At 39.4% G+C, this 24,031-nt stretch overlaps 1 protein-coding gene across 1 annotated transcript in view; it reads left to right on the top strand.

Moving 5' to 3' along the window:
- Nucleotides 1-24,031, top strand: part of calcr (calcitonin receptor) — a 71,145-nt gene that overhangs the window by 21,339 nt on the left and 25,775 nt on the right. Inside the window, exons 2-11 of the mRNA XM_067611208.1 lie at nucleotides 12,219-12,286; nucleotides 18,468-18,615; nucleotides 18,957-19,064; nucleotides 21,419-21,501; nucleotides 21,614-21,764; nucleotides 21,899-22,009; nucleotides 22,110-22,222; nucleotides 23,169-23,241; nucleotides 23,409-23,519; nucleotides 23,709-23,821. Of these exons, the coding sequence (XP_067467309.1) occupies nucleotides 12,242-12,286; nucleotides 18,468-18,615; nucleotides 18,957-19,064; nucleotides 21,419-21,501; nucleotides 21,614-21,764; nucleotides 21,899-22,009; nucleotides 22,110-22,222; nucleotides 23,169-23,241; nucleotides 23,409-23,519; nucleotides 23,709-23,821 (1,056 nt within the window). The 5' untranslated portion in view covers nucleotides 12,219-12,241. The remainder of the gene's footprint in view (nucleotides 1-12,218; nucleotides 12,287-18,467; nucleotides 18,616-18,956; nucleotides 19,065-21,418; nucleotides 21,502-21,613; nucleotides 21,765-21,898; nucleotides 22,010-22,109; nucleotides 22,223-23,168; nucleotides 23,242-23,408; nucleotides 23,520-23,708; nucleotides 23,822-24,031) is intronic.

The following is a 24,031-nucleotide window of genomic DNA, read 5'->3' as shown; positions in this document are numbered from 1 at the left end:
GTAGCCTACTTTTGAAATATTTGAATATGTTCCCCACCACTGGATATCTTTTATTGTTATATGCACCTATAATAATTATGTTTCTTCATAAGGCAAGGGCTATTGCATCATGAAGTATAACAGAAAAATGTTGTGTGAATAAACTAAAGCTGGTCAGACAGGGTGGAGTGGTCAGTTGGTTGGTTCTGCTGTAAATTGGCCGGAGATGGATGGAGAATACTCTGGATCTTTTGGCTTTAGAGCCCTGGTGGTCCCTCCACAGACTCATACAAAGACCACCGTGACTGTAACCTTGAGAGACAGACGGAGAGGAAAAAGAAGTGGGAATATGGAGCAGCTGGACTGAAAAAATGGGTGTAGGTGTGCCAGGATATATATACGGGGCATCTAACTGAATGATTAGGGGAGTATGCTTTTGGCAATCAAGTGTGGTCCTCCCTCCAGACACCAGTAATTACCTTCTGATATCTAACTCAGTTTAAAGGAGTTATAATCACAGGCTCATAAGGAAGAACCAGAGAATTATCACCCAACTCTGCAGTTCCCCTCAGCTCTACCAAGCTACTGTATTTACACTACCATTGTGTCCATTCTCACCACTCTTGTTGCTTAATTTGCAATGCAAAAAAAGCTCTAAAAACAGACTGTATATTCTGCTTCCCCACTACCAAATGGCAGACAGATGAAGTTCTGTTGGTGAGCATAGTGGAGCATGTGTCTGCTAAATTTCCAGATATTTCCATCAGGAGTTGGTGAAGACCAAAACAGAGCTAAAAGTTGAAAGAGAGTGAAGATTGGACACACAACTATAAATGTTGCCAAAAAATGAGTTTATTGCAAGTTTAAGAAAGAGGTCTTTCTGTTTAAATTGCTTATAGATAAGATTGTGCAACCAGATTTCATGAATTCATGTAGCCAACCTTTGCCTTCTGCAGTGTCCATGAGCAAGCTAGTGAATCCCTCCTAGCTTCAACGTTGCTGCTCTTCCCCTGATCTCTGACCCACATTTTCCTCATCTGAAACATTGACAGGTTCTGGATGTAAATAATTTGTTGTAATTCATACGTGCTGCACAGTGCGGAACCAGAGATTTCGACCATACTTTATTTATGCCAGGCAAAATACAGTATACACCACCAACTCCCCTAGACAGATTGCTAAGGCTACTGTATTGCCCAATTAAGGATCATGTAGGGATGTAACAGAAATGGAAAAACATGTTCAGTTTGGGATGTTGCCTCACAGAAAAAAAAAGTTATTCTTGAGATTCATGGGCACACCTAAGGCCGTTAACCACAGTTGAGTTATTAGCTGTTGGAGTTAAAGAGTGGCTTAGGAGGCTTCAACCTGTTCCATGCAGTCATACTTAAAGTGGAGAGAAGGAAATGGTAAGATGGCTCCCATCAGTCTGCCTGGCACACACTGAATAATTCCAATTTACATATGATGTATGTTTCTAATAGTTGTAAGAGCTTCATGCCAGCCAGAAGAAAAATTAAGGGGAGGCAGCAAAGGCTAGAGCAACAACATGGGCAGTAGATTTCTGGATGAAGTCTAGACGACTCAGTGATATCCACTCAGAATCTTATTGCACTACTATCCATGTTTCCCTCCTTAATCCCCCTTGCAATCCCTGTCTCTCCCCTGTCTGCCCTTCAGTTTCTTTCTGGTCTCAGAGAGGAAGTGTGTGGGATGTCATGGCGTTAGAGATCAGGTATTAAACTGTTTACTCAGAGCCAGGGAGAGTCCTCTTATTACAGGAGGCTTGTTTTGAGCAGCTGGAACACTACAGCACACAATGCTCTCTTGCTTCATCGCCTCTAACCATATTCCTGCCACTACGCCAATGAATGACAGGCAGGATTTGAGAAAGGTGCTTGAGCTTAAATGCTGGAGGGCAATGTAGCTCCTTTAGAGTGAGTTACAGCAATAAATGTATCCTCAAGGGCAGACAACAGAGCTTTTAATAAATGTGAGGGAGCTGGTGACCTCCATTGCGACTTAAAATGAAAATCAATGTTAGGCACTTATTGGAGGAACATTTTTAAATGGAAAAGCTTAAAAATGCATAACATGTAACAAGGAAGATAGTGTTTGCAGTTGAATACAATGTCCCTCAGAAGACGAATCACCTAATGCTGGAGGAGATAACTGTCCAATCAATCCAGATTATGAAGGCTTTGTGAATTCAGATGAATCTTAATTTGTTCACTTGTCATGATGATGAGTTTCCTTGTCATAATCTGTTTGGTCACTGGTCAACCATCCTCACATTCTTGAGCTGTTTCGGATGCTAGATAGTAAATCAGGCCTTCAATCTTTGTCCTCACCAGGGCCACAATTTTAATGTTTGCTTACTGTAAAATTCAATCAATTGTCAAAGCAAGCAAACAGCCAAAGGAGTAAATCTACATCCAGAAGAGGTCACTGTTGCAATTATTTTGTTTTATAAAGAAAATCTGCATAGATTTCATGAATTTCCAATTATTTTGTATTATATCAAATGCATTAGCTAAACACTAACACTCAGTGATGATTTCTTTTGTTTCAGAGTTGAGGCGTTGCTAATAATTGACTGAGGTCTAAAGAGTTCAGACTGAAACGCACTAGCAACTCAGCGCCCAGTAAAGGAAAAGATGCATAATAAATAATCTAAAATGATCTAAATGACCTAAATTCATTATTTTCCACACTCCTCGTATTAAACTGTTGCTACCAGCATACACAGAAAGCCAACTTGTTTGATCCTTCAGAGTCCAGATTTTTTAGACTGAATAGATCCTAACAGCTGACCAAAGCTGTCCCATTTTTAAAGGCACCGCCAAGTAAGTCCAAGAAATGCAGCCTTCATTTGCTTGATGAGGACACTGTGTGAGGCTAGTCCATATGTGGAGGAGGGGCAGGTTCAGCTGAACCTCCAGATCCTCACAGCCTTTTCTGTCTGGCGTACACCACCACAGTCCTATTGACGATGTGTTCAAACACTACTGATTATATAATGGATAGTTTTTTGAATATTTTTGTCATCTAAGGCATGCTCTGCAATTGTTGATATTTAGGTTTGATCTCTTTTTCTGTAGTTTTGGTCAAGTTTACATCCCTTGCTGCTACCGCTGTGAGTGACAAAAGCATGATGTTTCAACCATTCATTCATTACTTTTATCTATCTGTTTTGACTTCTCTGCTCACTTGCAAACTAGATTTCAAGTACTCTCATTAACAGCTTTAGGTTGTAGGATGTTACAACTTAACTTAGGCTGGTTTGAGGTGCGTTCTGTGCAGTCAGCCCATCATAGCTGGTAGTTTATTGGTTATTGTTACACTAAATATAATGAGTCAGCCTCACACTAATTTATTTTCCTCCAAACACAATCATTCACAAAGCACCACTCTTTGGGAGGGCAGTACACCCAGATAAATTAAAGGTCCATTAATGTTTCCATTTGAAAATTAACATGTCAGATTTACTGCTCGTTAAACTTTAATTTTTAGCTTTATGTTTTCACCAGTACCAGCATCTCTCCATCCTACACTGGAGGCCTTTTAAACTTCCAGATGTTTTATTTTGCAGTAAAATCCCCCACTGAAAGATCATTCCCATTTATTTAAACTGTAAACAATATGAAGCTAGTGCATTCCTTCTTTGATCTTCTACTATACTGCTTTTCTTCAAGTATTTTATGTATTTTAGTCAGTTTATGTCTTGTCTGGTAGCATTGTTACACCCTGCAAAACAGGGAATGGGACACAGACATAGACAGATTAGTTGATAATATGATGTAAGGGAACCTGTTTAATCTTTAAAGGATGTCCTTGCTGGTGAATTTGTTGGATCTGCCCAGAGATTCATAGAAAAAGCCTTGGAAATGTAGCTGGACAAGGGAGAAAGAGGTGACTGGAGCAGGAAAGAGAGCAGAGCTTTGAAAAGGGGGGATGGGGGTCATGGACAAGTAAGGAGAGGGGGAGTCAGAGTGAAGACAGGAGAGGGGTGGATGAGAGAGAGATAGAGAAACGAGTTGAGAGGGGAAATAGATTAAAGGAGCAGAAGATATATGGAAGTGAAAAAAGGCCAGAGAGGAAATGAGAATGCAGAGAAAAGTGGGATTTGGGTGAGGGGGAGGTAAATGCATGATGTAAGCTTGTTCTTTTTACCTTAATTGGAGAGAATAGCATTCAATATATTTTTAGATGGGTGATAAAGCCAAAAAACATGAACATGTCAAGTTACAAAGCTTTCACCGCTTTCATCGCTTTCATGTTTACCTGTTTCACCTCAACACTAGCTTGACTCAAACACAGAAATATGCTCGCTGAAAAGAGACACAGAGCAGGGTGCTAATATTGGACAGATCATTCCACATGAGCTTAGAGTAGTAAGAATACTTCTTTGACAGGATGGCTCAGCAAGTGCCAATCCACCAGTTTCAGAGAGGGGGCCAGTGTCTCTGCTGGACACTTTGCTTGGCTCAGATTCAGATGAGTACAGCAACAGTGAGGAAGACAATGGACATGTTCAAGATGATGATACTAACAGTGAAAGGTTGAGGAATGAGGTACTGATATACTTTGGAGCACTACCTATCCCAAAGGATGAGAAACCACTCAAATGGTGGAAGGAAAATGAAGCAAGGTTTCCCACCTTGGCAAAGACATACTTGTCTGTCCCTGTAACATCAACAACGCATCAACGCATCATCAACCCAATCCGGACGCCTCTTCTGAGCTGCAGGGAACATCGTGACTAAAAAAAGAGCAAGCCTGACTGCAGAGCATGTAGACATGCTTACATTCCTCCACTGTAATGCTAATTGAACTCTTGCTGTTGAGAGAAGTTCAATATTGAGATCAGTGCTGATTTTTTGTTAGCCCTAAAATCTCATTTAGACTATTTATTTTAGGCTGAATTTATGTCGGACTGGTGGACATTTGTATTACTGAGAGATGCCTTTTACTTCTTGGCACTTTATTTTTGTATGTGGGGAAATTTATATTTGGATAATAAGTATTTTTATGAGAAAATGTTTGAAGTAATGGTTATTATTTATTGGTAAGTTAATCAAAGGATTAATCAACTAACCAGAAAATAATTGATAGAATAATCCAAACAAATATTTGTTAGATTAATTGACTAATTGAAAAATTAAATTAAATTAAATTAAATTAAAAAAATAATCATTAGTTGCAGCCTAAAGCACATTACCTCCAAACTACTTTTACTGGACAAATTTTTCCAAAGCATACTATAAGTTTTGAGATTGATTGCCAACTTTCCAGGCAGCCATGGATTCCATTTATTGAAGTATTGTTTGAAAATCAACTTGCAGATACTTGGAACGTTTTTGTGATACATGATCCATCACAAGGAAAATATGCTTTTTTGTCAAACTTATATTATTGTCACATGTTGATGCAGTTGAGTGCAGGAAATATATGGAAAAATCTCTCTTGATGGCACATCAGGGCGCTCTGACTTCTCAAAAAATCTGCAGAAACTTGACAAGCTGTTAAATCAAACAATAAGCAAGCTAATAACTAATAAACAAACATTTATTTATAAGCAACCTGGTCTCAGATGCTGGAGTGTATTTTAATGCACGATCAAGGAAGAGTTTTAAAAACTGTCCTTAATTGTTTGAAACTGCACACAATGATGATGCATGATAATTAATGAAAGATAAAGGCAGTAAAGTATATGCAACTTAAGGCGTGGATATGACAATATATAAGCAGTACAATACAGTTATGTTGGATTTTTTTTAATGATTTTTGCATTTGATTATGTACCTTTATTTACTAAATTAGGCAGAAAAAGACATTCCTGTCTTACTGTATTTGGTTTACCAGAAAATGTCAATTGATATAGTCATTTAAAATTACATATAAAGAATCGTTTATACGTATCACTCACTTCATTGACACATAATTGATATTTGTTGATATGTCTCTGTGTCGCTTCTCTGCTCTGCTTTGCTGTCTCTGTGTCTATGTGTCTGTGGAGCTTTGGTTGAGTGGTCAGCGCAGTTGTCTGTGTTCTTGGAGACCAGGGTTTGAGACTCAGTGTAGGAACCATTATGTTGTTACAATACTTTACTGAAGAACATATTTTTTTAATACTTTAATATCCTTGATTGTTACACCTATTTCCATTTTTATTCAAATACAAATACAAATAATTTTGCTGCCTCAACAAATACAGATACAAATACAAATACTGGGTTCTTTGCACATCCACAGCTTGGAGATCAATGTAGCTTGTAGATCAGTACAAATATTTAGCTCTTTAGACATGACTTATATGACATCCTTGTGTAACGTTCACAATCTGTCCATTCGTCAAACTAATCCGACTGAGCTCGCATTGTAATCCAGCTCATTTGTCACGGCCCGAGAATGGAACGCCAAATCACGTCCGTGTGTCTGCTCCCTTCAGACTGAGTGATGGGGTCTGAGATGGTGAAAGGTCAGGAAAGGCAAATCTAGCTACTGCATCCTCCATCGCTGATGTGATGTCAGCGCAAATCTGTGTTGTCAACGTGCCTGTGACCGCTCACTGCAGGTAAAAGATAAAAGAGATGGGTGGCCTTGTATGCCGCTGTCAGAGTGATGTAACAATGACAGAAAGAGAGGGGGGAGGAAGGAAATGATGGGAGAGACAGACAGAAGAGAAAGGAGGAGAGGGAGAAAACTAGGGCAGAAAAGGAGGGGAGAGAAAACACATAAATATTGATAATAATAAAAATCAGGAAAGTTTAATTAAATTTTCATAAAATAATTTTGGAAGCAACAAAAGAATGCCTGAGGCCACAATATGACTGCTGCTGCTAAAAGAACAATTCCCCAAAAAATCACATCTTACGTTTTATGCATGAACAAGTATCTGAATTTATTTTGTGTCAGACTTGAATTTCAAAAGGATTTGTCAATGGGGTTGACAGTCACAGAATGATAATCGAAGACAATAGAGATCATGCAGACAGATGATTTTATACAAAAAGATATGGTAGATTTGAAACTCAGCCACTCATTCATTGTGTACCTTTGTAAAGTTCAGAACTCCAGGGTAAAAAAAGAAACTGCTTTTCAAACTAAACCAATGTCTGTTCAGTGCATGGGGAGTAATTTTCAAGCCTTTCTTAGTCAGTACTTTTCACCACGCAGGAATGAATGTGTCACAGGATTTTCAGAGTGGTTTTGAATCCAAAGTAGTAATTCATGTTACAGGAGCTGATTCTTAGAAATCCCCCTTTTCACTGATTGACCTTTCACTTGGCCGACAGTAGCTTACCTTTAATACTAAGCAACATTCCTGGAGAGGATCAAGTACTGTATTTGTACATGTGCTCATCCTGTTTGAGTGCTTTCCTTTGTCTTCTCTGTGGGGGTTTCTGTCTTTTTAATGAGCAACACATGCTTCACGCCTTACTGTTCATATCATATTGGACTTAATGGCCCACAAAACGCTCTGGGGTCTATGTTTAGAGACGTATGTCAAGCTAATGGGTAAGGCAGAAAGACGTATAGTTGTAGAAATAACTCCCAACTCCCCCCACTGAAAGTCAAATATGTGAAAAGTGCTGTTGGAAAATTAATTATTGATGTACTGAGAGTGAGTTATAATGTAATAATGTTCCAGAGATGATGTCTCAAACAATTCCAACCACTACAGAGTGATGGTGGGATATGTTTCTTCATTCACTGTGAACAGAATAGTGATGCAACCTGTGAGAGTCTTGACGACTACAACCTGCAAGGAGAGGATCATATGAACAACTGAAAGAGTTGACGGCTAGTTTTTGATATGTTTTCTAGCTTGTCTAGTTGTACTGTACATAAGGTAAACCGTGATCAAGAACAAAACCATGAAGAAGAACAAAACGCAACTGTCAGCAAAGAGAAAAACACAGTAAAACTGAGGTAAAACCAACCTGCCGTATTCTTTCATCTGCTTAGTTTTGACAAATTGTGATTTGAACAATGCAAAATGTGAAAATGTCAACACATGTCTGTTAGAAATGGGAGGTTCGACTACTTTTACTGACTCGAGTTTTTATGAGTCACTCACTAAAGTCACTTGAGTCACTGAGTCAGTCACCTAGTGCCTGGGGAATCCTCCACTGGTGAACAAACACTTGTCTACCGATTACAGCCTACAACTTGGGCCCTGACTAGTAAAAATAAATAAATCTCATGAAATATTTGTCTTGGAGAATGTTGGTGATTTGAATAGAGCTGTCTGATGGTTCAATACTTGAATTAATATGATGCTGTAGTGTTCACATTCAGACATTAATTTAAACTTGCCTTGCTAATTAGCTAGCAAGGTAGCTGGCTAATGCAACTTCCTATGTAAATGAGAAGCAAGCTAGCTAATGATGTGTTGGACAGTTTGATGGAGGTTGATGCAGTGGGATCCAGCATGCATGTGATTTTTGGCTTAAGAAAATGAAACATTGCATGTTCATCTCATTATAAAGACCTGATACATGACTGTTTTGTTTAACACACACTAGTGGCATTGGCTGCCAACAGTACAGCTCAGAAGAAGCACTCAGTTTGTTTCAGAGCTATTCACTCGTGAGTTAGCACAATAGTGACACGTCTCGCAGCGTCTTTGCAGTTCGCACTAGCTAGCTAGCAGGTAGGAGGGATGAGTCATTGAATGAGTTAGTGGAGACAAGGACTTGTCACTCCCGAATCAATAAATTGTTTGTTTCAAACAATTTGTTCATGACTCGCACATCACTAATGTCTGTCACCCAGAAAGATGTTCTCCACCAACTCTGATCAGAGTCTGAGGACACAACTCAATGTAGAAAAAACTTTTTAACAAAAAAATCCTTCTGAAATGTCTGTTGTAACATTTTTAAATTAAAAAACTCATAAATCAAAAACGGCAAACCCATAGTTAGTGTGATAATGTATCAGCTCGCACAGTGTTCAGTCAATAGTGAATAATAGCTCACTAGCAGAGGTGCACACTCATTGGTCACGCCATCTCTCCTTGCAGGTTGTAGTTCCATTGAGAGAACAGTTCTTTTTGTTGTCTTACCAACAATCTCCTCCGGCATCAGACATACATAGGAGAAAACACATTTAAGAAGCCACCGTAGCTACAACAAATACATATGTAGCTGCTGTAGCTAACCACTTAAAAAACAAATGTAAACTTAGCTTAAGCTCTAACAAATGTCCAATGCTTACTTTGCTGAGGAAACTCTTACTTGTCAGTATTTGCACTTTTGCTATCCCCATTCACAACAATACACAGTCCATGATATCTATAAATTGACTCAGTTTCACATTTGACTTCTCTAGCTAATATGAAGTCCGTTATGTCAACTGTCCTGATGTGTCGCTACTGTTATTTGACTTGTAAACTCTTTCACATAATCTTACACTTTTTTTCTACTGTCAAGCCTATTCAGACAAATTCACATACTTGTGAACACCCAGAGGTGATAATTGACTGGTGCGAATCCTCTGCTCTGGCATGATGACGTTTTTATAGATTGTCTCTTCCTAGAGGCCATTTTGGAATCCATACTCCCCCTCCCCTGTCTTCTGTTATCGATTTGTCTTTGATTGGTCTTTCTTTCGTGCTTCTTTGTCTTCATTCCCTACTTCTTTCCCAAGCAGATAAAGAGCAGTTTGTTGTGTCCTTGACTGAACTTTTCAGCTCTCTGAATCCATGTGGGTCTTGTTTAATACTGAGCAGAGTTCAGGATTGGGTTAAAAATGGCTCTGTGGTCAGAAAAGGATTGGGGTTGAGAATCAGACTAGGGAATGGGGGGTTATAGTAATGGCACTAACTTATTCGATCAATAGAAAATTCATCAGCTTTGATAATAAATAAGTCATCAGTAATTTTCAAGCAAAACTGCCCAAAATACTCTGGTTTCAGCCTCTCAAGTGTGAGGATCTGCTGCTTATATTATTGTACATTGAATATCTTTGGGTTTTGGACAATTGGTCAAACAAAACAAGATACTTGTTTGAGCCACCGTGGGCTCTGGGAAACTATGATGGGCATTGTAAATTATTTTCTGACATTTTATAGATGTAACAATTTGTCGATTCACTGAGACTCATCAAATAAACTTCTTGACTTCACGGCACTGCCACCAAGTTCCCATTTATTTGTTAGACTTGTTAGTTTATTTTTGTTGAAGTCATCACACCACCTTTCACCACTTTTGCACTGAGTAGCTCTTCTGTTTCATGTTTTATTTGCATTATAGAATAATAGCAACTATCAACAGTAAAAACTGAGTAATCAAATGATTCTGTATGCATGTTGACAGTATAGTATATATTGTAAGGATATTTTGCAGTATATTTGGTATATTTCTCATGTGAATATCCAGACATTAGAAAGATAGCATCACTGTGTTGTAGGGCTGCAACTAATGATTATTTTCAGTATTCATTCATCAACTGGTTGTTTTCTCAATTAATCTTGAGTCTTTACATTAGAAATCATGACATTTTTGTTAAGTCTTCAAATTGGTTGTTTTGTCTGACCAACTGTCCGAAACCTAGAAATATACAGCTTACTTTCAAAGAGTAATACAAAAGAAAGCGGCAAATCCTGACAGCTGCAACCAGGTAATGATTGTCATTTTTTACTTGAAAAATGACTTCAACAATTAATTAATTTTCGGTAAATCAACTAATCCATTAATAGACTCATCATTTTATCTCTACTATGTTGTATGTATGTAGGTCTGACTCATTTACAGAGACAGACGTCTACAATTAGTTTGGGAAATCATGAATGATAAATTTGGGGATCCTTGGTCAGAGATCAGCACTCCCTGTCTGGAACTCTTGGCAGAAGCGGCTCCAGGTTAATTTGTCATCTTAATGCTAAGTAGCCTACCATCAGTGTGCTTTTTAAAGCCAAAACAAATACTATCAATCCTGCTAACCTTTCACAATGACTTATAGGACTTGCTCATGCAAGTCCTATAGTCCAGTCCAAGTCTATCTGCTGAACAGCCTGCTCCCGCTGTGGGGTGTGGAGAACAACCAGTAGGTCATCCTAGCTTTTCAAACTGTGGAGTGATGGGCTTCCAACTGGGACTTTGTAAGCCAAAGCAAAGAGACCTTAAGTGAATTCTAATCTCACATGCACTCAGATACTAAAGTGGCAGATGCTGCTGTCGTGCAGGAGTGGAGGCTCCGCGCAAAGTGATTAACGACCACCAACTATTTTTGTCCAACTGTGTCTGTGTCTACACACTGTTGTTTCTACCTCCTTTAGCTCAGAATATAATATTACCCTTTCATGCTATTGTTTCGCATATTGATGGATACGCTTTCTCTCTAGTTCTCAGACAAACACACACACACACACACACACACATACATTCCTACATTGCCAACAGTGGACTATCATTCTACAGTGTGGATCACTGTTTTTGATCATTTTGAATAAACAGAAATGAAACAGAATTTTTTAAGGTCTATTTTTTAATAGTATAACTGCATTTTCACTCCTTTTTTTTAATTACCAAGACAGGACATGTAACAGTGACCAATGTCTACCTATTAAAGAGGGAAACTCCATAGCCTGCAGTGGAATTGTGTGGGGTGAACACAAACTGAATTCGTACAGAGTTTTTCTTGACATCTTTCAACATTTTAACTTTAAAGTTTTAAACAATTGAACATCTCCCCATGACACGAATATTCAGAAAATTATCCCAGCCACTTAATAAATTAATGTTTTACCTGTAAATCACTAATTACTTGGCTGCATGCACATCACAAACTGAAGAATCAGAAAAAAACATACATTTTATTACATGTATCTAGGTTTTAATCATATATACAAATACAGTTTTTAAATATGTTTTAAACTAACTTATCACAAGGGTGTAAAAAGGGTGTAAGAGAATTTTACTGTTGACGTTGACATCAAGGCATTAAAAAAGTATTTACCCTATCTATTTTTACCTTAGTTTTTACCCTAAGATGTCTTAAATTGGACTTATATTAAGAATGAGATGGGAGCCACACACACACACACGTTTGAATTGTCACAAACTGCAGTGCCTCCGCTAAAGTGATTTGCAGTTCAGATTAATGATTGCTAGTGTTGTTTTCTCCTGGGGAGGACGTAGTCCTGATTTGAAACAGCCACAATATTTGTTCAGTCTGTCACTTTCACGGTAGACAACTTTTTTCTGTAACTTGTCCTTCTCGTCTCTCTCTAGAGATTTGCCTGTGAGAGGAAGATATGACGTTTGCAGGCTCCCTTTGGATCCTTTGGTTTCTCCTGGTGGTAAGCTCTCATTTTTTATTCAAGGAATGCTGTAGTAAACTCACTGAGGCTCTGCTTTTTTTCACTAGGTATGCTGTACAATATGTGTGTGTTTCAAAGGGGACATAACATGCTTTTTGTGGTTTTTTGTTATTTTTTGTTGGTACTTTTTGTTTATTTTCTGTGTTTTTTTTGCATTGTCCACTTGCATATTTCAGATCAGATTCGGGCTCAAACATGTACAGATGTATTAGAGAAGTTTCCATTTCAAGACAGGCTGAACTGAGGGGCTGCATAAACAGCCAGTATAAGATAAATAAGGAGTTTTATGAACTGTAAATCATGCAGAGATATTCGAGTGAGACCCAGAATATAAATATAGACCTGGAAATATGCATGATATGTCCCCTTTAACATAGAACTCAATTTTCATCAAAACAGACATGTAATATGTTGTGGTCTAGTGGTTTTCTTTTCTCAGCGAAAAGTCTCATGATTAATTTTCTCTCACCCTTTATAAGTGATAATTAAAGTTTATAATTGGCTTAGCGTGTTCGTTACACAGTTGGATGAGACAAAAGAGATGATATTTGATCCATGACTGTATGTGTGTATATGTGCGTGCTTCTCTTTTTGCTGTATATGCTCATTCCTTCAAGATAGATGATGCATTTTGCCTTAATTTAATCTTAGTGTGGATATAGACACAAACTGTAATACATCATTGTGCATTCATGCGATAATATCCCACACATATATATTTAATGGCTTTCATAGCATGCTATGTTGCTTAGATGCCTGTTATGACCTGGCTCAAATGGCCACAACAAAAAGGGACACACCATGATAAAGAGGTAACAAAAAAAGATACATTTATTAAACGTATTAAACCAAGTTAAATAATGAACTAAATATTCACAGTATGGAGTGTGGAAATCAGTGGTATCAGTAGTGTATGTGATGCATAAGTGGAGGATGTCTATGTGAGTGTTGAAGGTACATGAAAGCAAAGCAAATAACTAAGGCAGCATAACTAAACCAAACCAGAATGGGTGCCTGAAGGGAGAAGCAGAAAGTTGCAAGCCACAGCAGCAGCGGCAGCAAGCAGTCAGAGGAGGGAGAGACTGCCACACCTGGTGACCCTGTGAGCCATCAGGTGTCCCAAGTTGCCCCAACATACACCTGTTGAGACAGAACAGACAGGTAAATCACAAGGCCAGAAAGGATCTGAGGATTTAGTAGCCAGTGACAGATCCCATCCAGCAGAGCTAAGTGAAGCGAGTGTGGACAGGTGTTGAACATGGCACTGAGCCCACCAACAAACTCTCTTGTTTTTTAGCCTACTGCAAGTGACAGGAACAACACAAGCTTTAAGGTCACTCTCACTGTCCAAACTATAGAGTCACTTGCATCGGAGGGTAGAGCTAGAACTTGATCACCAGGGCTAAAGTGGTAGCGCTCAGATCGAAGGTCATACAGTTCTTTCGTATTAGCCTGTGCATCTTCCAAAATTTTTCATGTCACTTCAACTATGGTCAAGTGTTCAGACAGCTGGCTAACAACTGGGATAGGACAAAGAGGAGCAAGCTTGACAACTTGACTCGGTTTCCCAATGAGCTGGCATGTATGGCATGACCTGAGATATTTGGAGACATTATGTTTCAACCAAGGCCAAAAGAAATAGTGCAGAACACGGTCATAAGCTCTCCTCACCCCCAGATCCACAACCATCATATGCTGTTTGCACCACCCCATCATGGAAGTTACTCAGCACAACAACCTGAAAAGTCACTTCCCACTTTCCCACCAGCAAATCCTCCTGGATAAAGTAAAGCAAAGCAACGTCTCCTCACCTCATCCCACAAAATCAGAAAAAAGATTAGCAGCCCCTTGGCCCTTCACCCAATCCTCAAAACAACTGGAGGAAGATCAGGCAGTGCAACCACAACTCCACTACACCCTGAAACAGGAGGGTGTTTGTGCATATCAGACTGCCGGAGACTGCTGTACATTGGCCCACACAGCACTACTGGCCAGGCCCAAAATCTACCACATCATCAAGTGGCAACGCAGGACACACCCGGAAAGGAACAATGCACTGTACCAACTCGCAAATCAGCCTAATATAATGGCACGGCACACAAATTAAGCCCAGCTCCATATCCTTCATTAATACAAAATCTCATGTTTCTATAGTGGGCGGAATAGGCGACACTGATTCCACATTAAACGAGTGTCTGCACTGGTGTCATCCCCCCCCCCCACACACACACTGGTCTCTGCTCCAAAATTGTAGAGTATATGCTTCAACAGCAGACACTTGTTCTTCCAATGACCCTCCCCATGGCAGTAATTACACACTCTGGAACCCTCAGGCCACCCCATAAATGCAGGCTTATGCAAGGAACCAGGCGAAAACTTAGCACCACTGCAAGAATTACCAGTTATCTTCAGCACTTCTCCAATCACCCCAAGAGCGCATCTCTGAAAAACTACCCTTATGCGTCAACACAAAATCAGCTTATCAGCTGCTTTAAGCACAGAGGAGGGCTTCTGCTCATTTACATAAGTAGCAATGCATTGAGGGATAGCATTTTTAAAGTTTTCTAACACAATCAGCTCACAGAGACTGTCAAAAGTATCAACTTTAGTGGCTGAGCACCAACAGTAAAAATGGAAAGCCAAATCGAAGACAAACTCCACATTTGTTTGCTTATCGCCCTTTACCCAATATCTGAATTTCTGGTGATAGGCTTCAGGGCCCAGCTCATATGCTTTTAATACAACCGATTTCACCACCTCTTAATCCAAGCCATCCTTTCCACATACAGCTCAGTATGCCTCCTGGGCTCTCCCACTAAGGATGCACTGAAGCATAAGCACTCTGTCTAAATCTGGCCAATTTTTTTGCATCTGTGACACGCTCATTAAACTTCGGCACCAAACGCAAATTAGCCACAACATCAATACCACCCAGTGCAGAGCCAATGGAAGCAGAATCCTCCATACTAGACCCCCCTGGAGAAAGTTTGCCCTCTCTGATTAACTGTAACTTGGACTGTTCTAACTCCAATTCCATTTTCTCAGTGTTTTGCCATTTTTTCTCCAACTCAAGCTTCTCCTCCCTGTCCATATGTCTCTGTAACTTCCCCTGCTCAAACTGCAATGCTAACAGCTCCTTCTGCTGCTCAAAAGTCAAACCAGCTGCCCACACAACTACTGGCGCAGACACCAGCGCAGGTGCTGGCTCCACTGCAGCTGGACACAACTCACTTTTCTGTAACACACCTCATTCAAACAAGGACGCCAAAACCTGATTTTTAATCTCATCTTTACGTTTTTTTCTCCTCAACAATAATGCCATAATGGTCAGCTATTTGCACAAGCTGCTCCTTTTTACAGCCATTAACAAATGCCACTGTAAGCGCATCAACAAACTGCGACAAGAAAGCCATAATTACAAATTACTAATACAGATAGTAATGTGTTCACTGCCAGACACACACTTGAGCAAATGACAACCCCTAACAGAGAATCCCCCCCTAACTGCCTAACCAAAACTTACTAATAACTCACCACTAGGCTTTATGAGGCTTGCGGCAGGTATTTAAGCACTGAAAACCAGTGGGCTTGTGAAGCGACCTGCAAACAGGCAAACCCACAAAGTCATGTGGACATGCCAACCAGACAGCTGTTCGAAAACCTATGACATTATGGACACAACCCAAAGTGGAAATGCTGTTTACAGCATATCAGGACAGTAACACCTACATTCTGTTCAGCACCCGACAATCCAACACCAGGTCAGAAACCAACGCTTCCAAAGAACACATGGTGTATTTCCCAAAATCAAGAAACCAGAGCAAAAGCAGAGCTAAACCAGAGCAAAACCAAAGACCAAAAGCCAGCACGCATCTGGACCAAATCACCTCATCAGTTGCACAGTCACACCATGAACCCAACTGCTACCTGAAGCACAAACAAACTTTTTACCAAAACAACCTAAATGGACGAGCCCCCATTTGTTATGACCTGGCTCAAATGGCCACAACAAAAGACAAAAGGAGACACACCATGAGTTACACCTAGAAATAAATAAAAGATACATTTATTAAACAAATTAAGCCAAATTAAATAAAAAACTAAATATTTACAGTATGGAGTGTGGAAGTCAGTGGTATCAGTAGTGGATGTGATGCATGAGTGGAACATATGTGTGTGTGTGTTGGAAGGTGCATGAAATCAAAGTAAATAACTAAGGCAGCATAACTAAACCAAACCAGAATGGGTGCCTGAAGGGCAAAGCAGAAAGCTGAAAGTTGCAGTAAGCAGTCAGAGGAGGGCGAGAGACTGCCACAGCTACACCCCAGACTTCAATAATCATGCCATCCTGTGGGCCCTCAGGTGTCACCAGTTGCCCTATACGAGCACCTGTTGAGACAGAGCAGACAGTTTAATCACAAAGCCAAACAAAGATGACACAGGGGTCATCACAACACCTTAGATACAACATAAAGCATGTCTGTGTCTCTTGGATTTACTATTAATGTCCACCAAATGTGAAATCTTAATCTGAAAGACCTCTGGAAACCATGATCTAATTTCAGTGAAGCTTGGGAGGTTGAGTCATATTCACAATGTGCTCCGGCATTTTAGAAATTACATCAGTTAGCTTAATGAGGGTGCTGTAAGATAAGAAGATTTGAACACAAATATGATATCTCAGACAAATCATGTAGGGTAATATATTTTGGCAGTGTGTACTGTCATATGAAAAATATACTGGTCGCCTTGATGGAGGTGTTAATTATTAAACAATTCAAACTTTAAAATGATCTAAGTGCTTTTGAAGGACTTTTACCTCTCCATCAACCTCAAATTACACCAATTTGCTTAATGAGGACTCCATAATAAATGCTATTATCAAGACCACATACATCAAATTTTGGAAAGCTCAGAGGCATAATTTGAGCATTGTTCACGGGGGATACAGAACGTTCACTTTGGGATTTTTGAAAGGTTTTTTGCAGGAACATACATGTCTTTCATGAGTCATTGTCCCTTATGAAAAAAAGCATATGGTCCACTATTCCTCAGTGTCAGTGTGAAATGGAATTTTATTGTTTCAATTTCCTTTGCTGTTCAGCATCAAGTTTGACATTTAGGTCCTGGATAATATCCCTGCCAAATGTTTTATGCCTGATGTATCTATGCTGTTCTGCTTTATGTTGCTGTACTTTCCTTTTTGAGTGGTCTTGTCATGTTGATTTAGGAGAATTAATGAGTAGTACTGTAGGTGAGGAGAGGACTTGACATGAAGGGCTCTGGAGGAGAACAGAAGATTTTTTTGCTTTTTTCTCAGTCAGCTCATCTGTTGATATTGGTGGTGGCCTGGTGGTCGTATGTATGACGTCATTTACTTCAATGTTTGGAGTGACATCATATGTACGGCTGCTAAACTGCTACATGGGACATCTGCATTCTCACAGACTTTCTCAAGTGTCTGTCCTTTTACAAGTTTGTTGTATCAGAAAGGTAAGAATGATATGTTGGTCTAATGAGAATTCCTGTTTCCTCCAGAGAGAGAAGGCAGTAGGAGGTTTGTATCTCAGTTGTGATAAGGCATGTGGAAAAAATCTTGCAGGCAAAGTATTGAAATTCCTCTAATAATTCAGAAAATGCTAGCTTGAGCCTGGCACTGTGAGAAGCTTAATTTTCATCCAAAAAAATTTACAAGATAAGTCACAGTAAAATGGGCTCTTTATCCTTCGGTGAGCAGCGTTATCAAAATCAGCATTTCACATGGGAAATCAGATGCTTAACTTATTTTGTAAGCTTGCAAACACACTTTAATGAGTTACATGAATGGCGAGTGACTTCAAAGGGGAGTGAAATCGTCATCAGATCTGCTTTGAAAAGGCCTTAAAAACTTTGCATACTCCCATGCTTCCATTTAAATTTTTATCTTACATAAGGATGCGTGTCTTTGTCTATGCATGACACAACTGTTAAATATACAGATTTAGCTAACATCATCATCCAAGATAATATTTATGCTTTATCTTGCAGTCTGCAAAGGGAATGTATATCAAGGCAGTAACCACAAAACACACACCACCATCTATACTCCAAACTATATTAAACTAAAAAGCATGTTTTCTTCCTCCCTTCACTCAATTCTTGTGTCATGTTGTCTCTGCAGCGCAGGGTGGCAGCGGGTGCTGAGACCATTCCAGACCCATCACTCAGGCCTGGACAGAGCATAGTAGAGGGATGGGGCCAGGCGGTGAGCCAGGGTCAATACAAATGTCTTGAGCTGTCCAACAAAGACCACCAACAAAACAGAACTGGTGAGAGGCCCAAATCATTCTAAGGCCTCTTAAGGCTGGAGAACCAAATTGAATACCTCTGAGGGAGTATCAGAGGTGTGATGTTACAAAACGGGATTAGGATCAGAACACTGTTGCTCTTGTTAAAGGTAATGGTAGTGTTGTTAGTGGTGGTTCAAGTGCAACTGACCTCAAAAGGCTTATGTAGTTGTAGCTGTGGGGTTTTAATCGCTTTCAAAGGCTGTAGAGAAATTATATTACTCTGACATACACTTAAATTACATTATTTACAATGGAAGGCTTAGAAAATGCATGTTGGCAATTACCCAGAATAGTCATTATACTGTTTTTCCTTCCTACAGGTACATTCTGCGGACATATGTGGGATGGCTTGTTGTGCTGGGAAGAGACACCACCGGGGACATCTGTGACACAGAACTGTCCAGATTACTCTGGCTTGGACCCCACTGGTAAGAGCTGTGAACTTCTCACACTAGTCCACAACAATGAGCTCGCTGAATTGAGAGCAGTGGGTTTGACAGTTTTCCACATGACTTGTTAATTACAAGGCAGCAGGCAACACAGAAAACAATCCAATCGCTGGCTCATTCACTAGTTCTGTGGCTATCAGCTGACTAATAATGTCCAATGAAATTCATGCAGGTGAACAGCATGGCCATAATAACTTGAGATTTATCATTATCAGTCTTATACGCTCATGCCAACGCTGTTTGCTGATGCAACCAGCTTCCTCCACCAACCCAACCTCCTCCTCATGTGCAATATTTTTGGAAGTGTTGATTTAACTAAGATTTAATGTTCATGTATGTTTAGTGAGGGGGGATTAGTTCTTCCAGCAGAGTCCCCATCACTGCTCAGATTCTTCGGATTCTTTCTTCTCCCTCAAAGAGCAAAGCCTTTTCCGCCAAATCTTACTGTATAACCATTTCCTATAAATGGTCAGTTTCTGGACATATAGTGTCTCTGACCAGAAATCAAACAGTGCAGACAGTACTGTGACATATTTTTGTTGATCTTTTTCTCTTGTTAGCCTGTGGCTTAGAGGTTCATATTAACAGTTCTTCTGCTTTTGTTATTGGTCAATCGGTCCACCACTTTGGTCCTGACTGAAACCCCCCCCAAGGATAAATCCCTAATGACTTTGATGATCTCCTGACATTTCTTTAAGTGCCATCAACAGGTCAAAGTTTTCACTTATTCTGTGAAATGTCTTAACATCTACTTGATGGATTGGCACCAAATTTTGTACAGATATTCATTGTTCCTAGAAGATGTATCCTACTAACTTTGGCGATCCCCTGACTTTTACTCTCACACTACCATGAGGTTGACATTTTTGGTTTTGAGTGAAATGTCTCAACAAGTATTGGATGCCCTGATATGTTCATGTCCTTCTCTTGTAATAACTTAATTGATCCCTAACTTTTCATCTTGCACCACCATTAGTGAATTTGTCTAATACTGGTGTTTTAGGACAAAATACCTGAAAAAGAAGTGACTTTCCCATCAGCCTCAGCTTGGGTTCAGTGCTAATTAGCAAATGTTAGCATGCTAACATGTTAAAGTAAGATGCTTGTTACTGAAAACCTTACAAGTGCCAAACATCAGTGTGTCATTGTGTTTGTAAGCATGTTAGCAAGCTAACGTAAGCATTTAGCCTAAGGTGTTGTGCCTATAGGCAGAGCTTTGAAAAGTTGCTAATGTAGACTCTTTCTTAATCACCAGTGCTTCAACATGGTACTGTGGAGAAGGAGTTACATAACAGTGACTGTAAATGACAGCTAATATAAAAGATTTATAAACTGGAAACAGGTTAAATCATTAGCCTGTTGTGTTTTATCAATCAGACAGAATGAAAACAGACATTTATTTATATAGAAATTGACTGTGGAAATTGATTATGTAAGTGCACTCAATGTTTGGGTGCAGTATAAACAGATACTACCGTATGCAGTTAACACACTGTGAGGAATGCAAGGCTTAATAGTGCCTAGTTGAAGAGATCCAGAGTCTAGTCATCTCTGATTTAGGAGATGCAATATGATGGAGAAAGGGGAGGTGAAGGAGAGGACAGAAAGAAGAATGAAGGGTATATAGAGAGAGAAAAAGAGAAGCAAAGAAAACAGGGATTACAAAAAAGACAGGAAAGTTGAAGTCAGAGAGATGGATGGGGAGAGAGGATATGAACGAGAGAACAGAGAAGGTGTTTTTGTTAGAGGAGGCTCATAAAGGATCTTCCCAAAATGCCCGTGACGTTAAGAGTCCCCTTATGGCTCCTTATTTGAAAGCTGATGCTGCTGATATGAGGCTTCGGGGGAGACGTACAGTTGGATGTGGTTGCCGAACAGTTGATGAGCTGTCGGAGATGACTAGCCAGTCGGGCTATGTTGTCAGGAACAATGTGATCTCATTCTTAGCCCAGTCATGGATCGACAGTACATGTGGTTTTAAGTCCGACATTTGAGAATTTGCCAGAAAATTACTCCAAAGTTGGGATTTTCTGTTTGACATAACGTTTGATGATGTGTGCCAAGTTAAATTAATTCCAGTTGAGTAATGCCAAGATTCAGGGTCCAATTTATGTGTTTGGATGATGCCAGTATACGACTGATGAAAAACAAGGAGCCAAAGAAGAGATTCCCTACCGGACATGAATCCTAAAGCAGCTAAAGATTTTTTGTCTGTCTGTTTATTTAAGTCATTTGATATGAATATGAAACTATCAGGATACTCTGTGATGAGTTATACTGATGTCAAGATGCCATTAAGTCATTATATTTTGTTTTGTTTTTATACTTGACAGAAAAGGTGACCAAATATTGTGACGAATGGGGTAAGTGGGTCCAGACTGGGTCCACTTGTCAATCTTCAAAGGAGATATTGGAGGTATTTGTTGATTGGTTGTTTCCCTGAAACTTATGATAGAAGGAGACTCAGTTTACAAAATTTTATAACTATTTTGTGACTTAGCAATTTCTTCTTCTTTTCTTTTTAACAGAAGGAAGTCTCCCATATTTTAAGGGATGCTGCAGTGGAGCCGACCTCAGTGGTTGACACAGAAAAGGGGAGTTTTATGGAAAAGATTATCCATGAGAACGAAAAGAAATGCTCGGTGAAAATGAAGCAAGATCCACCTTATAATAAATCAGGTACTGATAGTGTCTACTGAAACCCACTATGCAGCAGTTATTTTGTTATATGTCACCATGATTTGTACATGTTTCATTTTGGACAAACTTAAGAACAAGAGGCTTTTAAATAACTTTGTTTTTTGGTGTGACAGGGCCGTACTGCAGTCGTAATTGGGATGGCTGGTTGTGCTGGGACGATACTCCAGCGGAAACCTATGCCACCCAAAACTGCCCATATTATATTGCTGACTTTGACCCCACAAGTGAGTGTTACTGCTCAACTGATATCTTGTTACCCTCTCATGAAGAATTCACTCGTAATTCTCTGTTTACTGTATTTAAAGTTAAGATTGTTCTTCTCAGAAAAGGCAACTAAGCACTGTGGAAAGGATGGGAAGTGGTTTCACCATCTGGAGAGCAACAGGAGTTGGACCAACTATACACTCTGCGTCACCGCCCATGGGAAGAGGTCCACGGTAATTTATTGATGATGTTAGAAAATATCCAATGTGGATTTATTGTACAGATTATGCATACAGGTTCTTTGTAACTAGGCTTACCAATACTGTTGGGTCTTCCTGCAAGTTCCAGACATGTGGCCTCTTCACAAGTATAAAATATATAAAATGTATGTAATTTCCACTAGTCATATTCCATAATAGTTTAGTGTTCTCAGGCAATTGTCCATAAGTGCAGTAGTGGTACTGTACATGCACTCTCAACAATAGAGGTACAGGTCAAGTAAAATTTTGTTCTCAAAAGTGCACTTCACAAGCATATAGTGGGTGTTCATAAGGGCAAATGCATACTTTTTGTACGAATAGGTACAAAGCATTTTTGGGATACAAATTTCCACCATGTTATTCTGACCTGAATATACAGTTTACTAAAGTAAGTTAAAGCAGCAGGTGGTACAGAGGAAAACAATCATCTACCCCTTCAGAGACCAGCAATGCTCCCAACTTGACCCAATTGACCAGACTCTGCAATTTTAGTGAGGGGAAGCTGGTGAGGGATTATCATTGCCTGATTGTAGCACTAGCACCCCGCTGGTTGGTTTGTCCACACAGCCTCCCTCTGTTTGCACCACAAGTACTCCACTGCTCTCCAAAACAACCCATATGAGCATTTTCTGATGTGTTCTGAGAGGATAAAAGAAGCACAAGCTCATATAGTTCTAGTTATGGTGGAAAAAATATGAATCTTGTTAATAATTTGTTCACATATCTCAATATCTTGTTCCCACAAGAGAATAATTTGCCTTAAACACTTGTTTGATTGGATGTGTGATTGAAAATAACAATGGAAATAGTACTTGTTGAGCACAATTTCTAAGGAACTATTAATATCCCCAAACATTTGGAAGTCTGAGTGAGAGCTGTCCATTATTTTGTAATGTTGAAACACCTTTTTTTTTCACAGAAACTGAAATTGCTTGAGAATGAGTACCAATGCCTCCTGAAAATAAACCGAGACCCACCTTTTAACAAATCAGGTATTGACACTGTCTGTTGAAACTGAATGTGTGAATCTCTTGTCTGCCAACAAATGATTTTATTGTGTATCCATGTGATTATTTGAGAGGTTTCATGTTGCACAAACTTGAGCAAGAGACCTGTAATCAATTGTTATCATGTCTTTGTGGCCTTGTTGGTGCTGCAGGGCTGTACTGCAGTCGTAACTGGGACGGCTGGCTGTGCTGGGATGATACTGCAGCGGCAACCTATGCCACCCAAAACTGCCCAGATTATTTTCCTGACATGGATCCCACAGGTGAGCAGTAAATTTTTGCTCTACTGATATCTTGTTAATCTCTCATGATGAATTCACCATTGATCCTCTGTTGGCTATTTTTAAACGGACTATACAATGGACCAGAATTGTTAATTATTTACTAAAATATTATTTGATTAAGGTGTGACATACTCCACTGTACCTTTAACACATAATTGTTCTTTTTAGAAAAGGCAACAAAGTACTGTGGAAAGGATGGGCAGTGGTTTCACCATCCAGAAAGCAACCAGACTTGGACCAATTACACACTCTGCATTTTCAACACTACGGAGAAACTGAGGGTAATGTATATCACAGATTTACTGTAAAGATCATGCATAAAGATTCTTGATAATTAGGTTTGTCATTACTGATTGGGTTTCCTGAAAGTTTGTGACAAAATAATACAAATGTAGCTTCCTTTTCTCAGACCTCAGATCATATACAATATCATAGCCTAGTTATTTCACAGGGTTAATCAATCAATCAATCAATCAATCAATCAATCAATC

The sequence above is a fragment of the Thunnus thynnus genome, chromosome 15, assembly GCF_963924715.1.
Source record: "Thunnus thynnus chromosome 15, fThuThy2.1, whole genome shotgun sequence".
Classification (NCBI taxonomy): domain Eukaryota; kingdom Metazoa; phylum Chordata; class Actinopteri; order Scombriformes; family Scombridae; genus Thunnus; species Thunnus thynnus.
This window is presented reverse-complemented; position numbering and strand designations above follow the sequence as displayed.